Source organism: Coffea arabica, chromosome 8e, assembly GCF_036785885.1.
Source record: "Coffea arabica cultivar ET-39 chromosome 8e, Coffea Arabica ET-39 HiFi, whole genome shotgun sequence".
Classification (NCBI taxonomy): Eukaryota; Viridiplantae; Streptophyta; class Magnoliopsida; order Gentianales; family Rubiaceae; genus Coffea; species Coffea arabica.
The window spans coordinates 2,730,421-2,736,547 of record NC_092324.1 but is presented as its reverse complement, the minus strand read 5'-3'; the positions used below and the strand labels follow the sequence as shown (position 1 = coordinate 2,736,547).

At 34.2% G+C, this 6,127-nt stretch overlaps 1 protein-coding gene across 1 annotated transcript; it reads left to right on the top strand.

Annotated features, from left to right (window-relative positions):
- Positions 1–4,440: 4,440 nt before the first annotated feature.
- On the top strand, positions 4,441–5,436 carry LOC113703824 (carboxylesterase 1). Its single transcript, XM_027225304.1, has one exon. It carries the CDS (start codon positions 4,441–4,443, stop codon positions 5,434–5,436), a length of 996 nt encoding a protein of 331 aa, XP_027081105.1.
- The last annotated feature ends 691 nt before the right edge of the window (positions 5,437–6,127 follow it).

Sequence of the window (6,127 nt, the reverse complement as noted above, 5' to 3'; positions counted from 1 at the left end):
TTTCATTTGTCAATGTTCTTCAAGAACCTAATATTTCATTCAAAATTGAGAATTCGTAAATTTACTTCTAAATTGCCTTCATTCACTCCTAAAATAACCTTTTTTTTAAGGATCATGTGAAGTGAGCGAGACTAATTTTGGAATGCATTAAGTTTCAAAAGTTAAATTGAAGACTAAATAAAGTTTTTGGTACAAAGGGCCTCCAAAATTTTTATATCCTTCATATATTATTTGGTAGAAAGACACCATCAGCAAATTTGAACCTCGGCATATTATCGTTATAATATGTCTGTCAGCATATACTAGTGTTATAAGCATCAAGACCAATGGCAGAGTCAGCATTTTTGGTTAGGCGGCAAACCAACTTATAGATAGAAAAATTGTTATTCAATGAGTATCATTTATAGAATTATTTGTTGTATCGTATTTCTTTTTGGCAAATGACATTGGCATTCTAATCCTATGTTTTAAAACTCGGACCGGATCAGCCGATTCGATCGGTCAAACCGGGAACCGGCCAAGTGTCTGGTCTGAGTTATGCTAAAAACTGGGTAAGCAAAAACTCGGTCAAATACGGTCAAAAATTGGGTTTAACCGGAAAAAAAACCGGATTTTCCAGTTCAATCAAGCATTTAAAAAAAAAACTCAAAATTTTTCAATATTATGTTTTGACCCCTAGATTGTTAAAATTTATTAATATATCTCAAATATTTCATACTTTATCAATGTTGTCTTAAAGTTTGGTGTTATTTTTCAATTAAGTCCATAATTTTAATTCTAAATTTGTTAATGCTCATTAAATAATATAAATTGCTACTTGATTGTTCTAATTTTTTTTGTATTTTCTTGTTAAATATATTTGAAACATCAAATATATATGAATATATCTTTATTAATATTAACATGTTATTAGATATTTTACATATAATATTTTAATTTTTAAATAATTTTTATTTATGACATCATCCGATTCAACCCCTATCGAACCCGGTTGAACGCATTGACCCCTAACCCCTGAGCTTGACCGAGTCAATACTCGGTCCGGTTCTGAAAACATAGTTCTAATCAAAGTCTAAGACACTCCAACATTTATTCATATTAACTATGCTGACATATAAGCTCCCAACAGTTATAAGGATACCTTTTGGAAACTCTCTCTTCCCGATCGTAATCGCCTTTTACCCATTGCCTGCTCTTTAAATTTTTTTTTTAATAAATTCTGTCTCAATAGTGTATCTCATTCCAAACTTTGCCGTCAATGAGTCACAGCTAACCCCACTCCCACGCGCCCACGCCAACCCAATACAGTGCAAAATCTATTTAAGGGCGCTTGATTCAAATCTAGGAATCGGAATTGTAATTGGAATTACGTCCAAAAATTCAGCATGGAGTTTGATCAAAAGTAGCACTACAATGACTAGTGTTTGGTATATATTTATAAGGTTTTGGAATCAACTTATTTTCATTTTCTTATCTTTATTTTTTCCCCTTTTCCTACTTTCTTCTTCCCAACCCTTAAGTATTCATGCTTTACCAATTTCTCTTGAATCACCACCTGACCATCACCAATCAACCTTATAATATGTGGAGCATGAGAGAGTGACTGACAAGAGATGAGAAAAAGGTTTATACAAAAAGATAAAAAAAAAAGAGGAGAGATAACTAGATAGAGAGAAGCGGCTGCCATGGAGTATTGGAGGAAAGAGGAGAAGAGTGAAAAGAGAAGAAAAGGGAAAGTGAAAGAGAGATTGACAAGATTGGAGAGAAAGAACTAGATGGGAAAGGGCTGCTGCCATGGAAGGTTGGAGGAGAGAGTGAAGAGAGAAGAAAGAAAAAAAAAAGGATGATAATGAAAGTATGCTCAAGAAGATGGGATGAGAGAGAAAAGATAAAAGAGGAAATCTAATGCTAAAGTGCTGCCATGAAAGTTCAGCCAACATGATAGAGTGATGAAATGATATATTTTCTTTTCTTTTTTGAAATTTTCGAGTCAAATTGAGTCAAATTTAGAAAACCACCAAAACCCCCCAATTTGTTGGGGATTGAGAATCCTCAAATTTTAATGATTTACTCCAAGATTCTGAATCTAATACATGTAACCCAAACAACAAGAATTGAAATTATTTTGATTCCTGATTTCGATCCCCTTTTACCAAACGGCACCTTATTCTCCTATTTTAAGTAAAGGAGAAACAAAGCAGGCAATTTGAGCATTGGGTTGTCACGATATTCAAAGTTTTAGGATCGGTTTGCATTAGCAAGGTTGATTGATGGCAATGGCTGGTGGCTAGTAGCTATAGAAACAAGAAAAGACAAGAAGAAACTGGAAATTGTAGAGAGGTAGTGCTGTAATCTTAGTAATAATTTAGGGGCACACTTGTTTACTCAATATAAAAGACAGGTCGAATGTTTGAGCCTTTTTTTTTTTGGAGTGTCAATATCATTTGATTTCTTCTTTTCATTAATTACATAGTCTTAAACATTTAATTGTCATTCAAAGTAAGAAAATTTGAACTTTCTTAATCATCTAGGTCATCCTTAGCAGAAGATGATTTTAATAAAACAATGCTAGCAGTAAAGTCTACAAAAAGGGAGATATTCAATGAAAACCTCCCATATGATAAAGGAGGTTATGATGGTATTGATTACACAACCTCCCATATGAATCACAATGAGGGAGATATTCGAGTCCAAATGTAACTCATCAATCCGACCAATGTAATTTCCTTTCTGCAGAAACTTACAACACACAATTGCTTTTAATTTTAGATTGTTATTTTCAAGAGTTTTTTTTTGTAGAAAAATATACTATAACGATTTGATGTATGTGAGATAAAAACATGATTAAAAAATGTGTTTACGGAAAACGTAAAAAATTTTTTACAGAAAAAAAAATTCAAACAAGACCGTTAAAGAAGTAATTTAGAAGGTAAGTTTGTTTTTAAAACAGTTTTTACTAATTAAAAGAACCTAGAATTCTTGCCCCTGAAGTATATGTTGTTCTCCACACACTTAACTTTATATAACTCTTTTGACAAATTGTAGTTTTCATTCAAGTGTTAAATCTCGTTCTCTCCACTTAGATAGGCACAATGTCCAATTTTACTATTTATCTTGTACTTGAATTTACATGTGCATTGGATCTGCAAGTTTTTACATAAACCAATTAGATATTGCCCTTTGAAGAAAAAAAAATTAGAAAAAAAAAATTAGATATTGCCCTTTTTTTTTAGCATTTATTACTATTTTATATCGTGTCAGAGTAGCCAACAATCGATGCTAGTCAAGTAGTCATTTCATACTATTTGTACGTCCCCGTGAACTGTACCATGGTTTGTAGTCTTATACTTCAACCTTGAAATGTTCATTCGGTAGGTCCAAAGCCCTTTCAATGTCAACAATATGTTAATGTATCGGGGATAGGGATGCCGCAGTTTAGGTTTGAACCAGAAAATTGAATCGGTGATTTGTTGAATTGGAATCCAAATCAGAACCGTAACCATAATTATGATTAAAGGTTCATGTTTAGATTCAACAAACTTGAATCGAAATAGGAGTCCACGGTTTAGAACTAGTTCAAATAATTTAAAACAACACTTGATATTTAAACATATTTGATCAATTTAATGTTTAGTATTAATAGTTAACACTCAATACCAACGGCTTCAATCCTAACCAAACAACTCATTGCCCCATCTCATTGGTAAGTCTAAGCTCCATGATTAATCTAAGTTCAAGACCAATCCAAAATAATCAACAATAAGGTATTCTTTTATAAAATTTGCAACCTTTTTTCTTTTTTCTTGCACATGATAATGCAATAAAATTCTTATTTTTTTTTACATACATTATCATACTTTCTTATAATTAATTTTATAATAATAAGTGTTTAATCATAACTGAAAGAATCGAAACTGCAACTCGAATAAAATTCAAACCGAAATCGGACCAAAACCAAAGATTCAAAATTGTTACCGTAATCATCCACCTTTCCGGAAAAATAAGGACCGATTCAGATGCCATCCACCTTTCAGAAGAATTGAAAGTGTCGGTTTTTATTTTAGAATTGACGGTTCTGCAGCCATGGTCATGTCTACCCGAGGAGACGAGAGCATTTTGCATTTGTTCAACCAGTTTAACGGATTTAGCCAATCAACGAGACATGCCATGCATAGGTTTTCATGCCATTTTCTCTTCTTACCAAGCAAATGAAGGGAAAACAGTTTTGCATTTATAAATAGATTTCTAAAATCTCACCGAACATCGTACAACATTAAATGGTCATTTACGAACACAGGAATCTCCTGAATTCGGCCGGCCACAATTTTATTCTTGTACTCTTCCAAATCTCTGCAGTATTAAATGCCCACAACTAGTTGATAAATCCAAGCAAAAGCCAAGCGGAAACAATTTCAATTTCTTGGCAGTTGGGACCAAAACATGGCCGATAAGATTACCGAATTTCCACCTGGGAATCCTCAGACCGATCCCTATGGTTTTCTTGGCTTCGTCAGGAACCCAGATGGCTCAGTCGCACGTTTTCTTGATATGCCAAAAACCCCCGTCTCATCATTCGATAAGAGTCCAGTTCTCCTTGTTAAGGACATCCCAGTAAACCAATCTAAAAACACTTTTGTTCGTATTTTCCTACCCCGGAAAGCAATTGAATCCTCTCCAGGCACGAAACTTCCCCTCCTGATTTTCATTCATGGTGGAGGCTTCGTTATTTGCAGCGCAGCCACGCCTTACTTCGAGAGTTTATACAACAGTTTTACTGTTGATATCCCAGTTGTGATGGTATCCATAGAGTATCGTCTAGCTCCAGAGCACAGGCTGCCGGCAGCTTATGAAGATTGTATGGAAGTTATGCAATGGATCAAGAGCTCCCAGGATGAATGGTTGACAAAATATGCTGATTTATCAAACAGTTTCCTCATGGGGAGTAGTGCAGGAGGAAACATTGCCTATCATGTCGGTCTGAGTGCATCTTCATGTGCTGATGATCTTGAGCCTTTGGAGATCAAAGGGCTGATTTTGCACCAACCATTTTTTGGTGGCACTAAAAGGACAGAATCAGAGTTGAGGGCTGATAATGACAAGATTTTGCCACCCTGCGTGACTGATGTCATGTGGGAGCTATCATTGCCGGTTGGCGTTGACCGTGATCATGAGTTCTGTAATCCATTATTGAGCATCAAATCAGGCCGATTTGATCAGATTAAGGCTTTGGGATGGAAGATTTTGGTGACTGGATATGAGGGTGATTCTTTGTTGGATCATCAAATTAATTTTGTGAAAGCGTTGCAAGAGAAGGGTATGGCTTTGGTGGCTAAGTTTGCTGAAGGAGGTTATCACGGCGCTGACACCTTTGAGCTTCCTAGAGTTTATGCTCTGTGTGAGCTCGTCAAAGAGTTTGTCCAATCCATTGTTAATTAGAGAGCTTTGTTTGTCTATCTGGTAATAGTCATCCTAAGAAATATGTAGATTGTTCTGCTTAATCTTGTATGCTCCCACATTGTCCTTTTCTCTATTTTGGCGTGTCTCGAAATTGTCAATATCACAGTATTTGGGGATGAAGATGAAGTGTTGATGGACTGGCAATGCTGTTCATTTGGTGTTTGGGCTTCCGAATTGGTCCTACCTATTGAAGAGATGTACCACTTGCGTCCACCATTGTTTTTTAAGTATAATTCTTTTTGGGATAATTTCATAAACCTCCCCTGAGGTTTTTGACTATTTCACTTAGTTTCTTTGAAGTTTTAAAAATTACACTTACCTCCCTTGATTTGACACTTTGGTAATCAAACCTTAAAATAAGGTAAAAAATTTAATGAATACCCTACAATGCCCTTATTTATAAAGTTTAATTCATTCTTCTAAACAATTGTAAAGTAATTTGACACAATTATTTAAAAAAAAGGAGTCTCAAGTTTTTCATTCTAATGTTTGTTATTTAATAATCAACTATAACAATAAATCTTTTGCTATGATAAGCAATTTTTTATAGTATTTTATTGGGAATATAGATTCTTTTTAAGATAGAGAAGAAAGTGTTATCTTGTATTTTTTAACTTTATGGACTATTATTTTTAATAAAAGTTTATGAATTAGTTTAGTGGTGGAACTA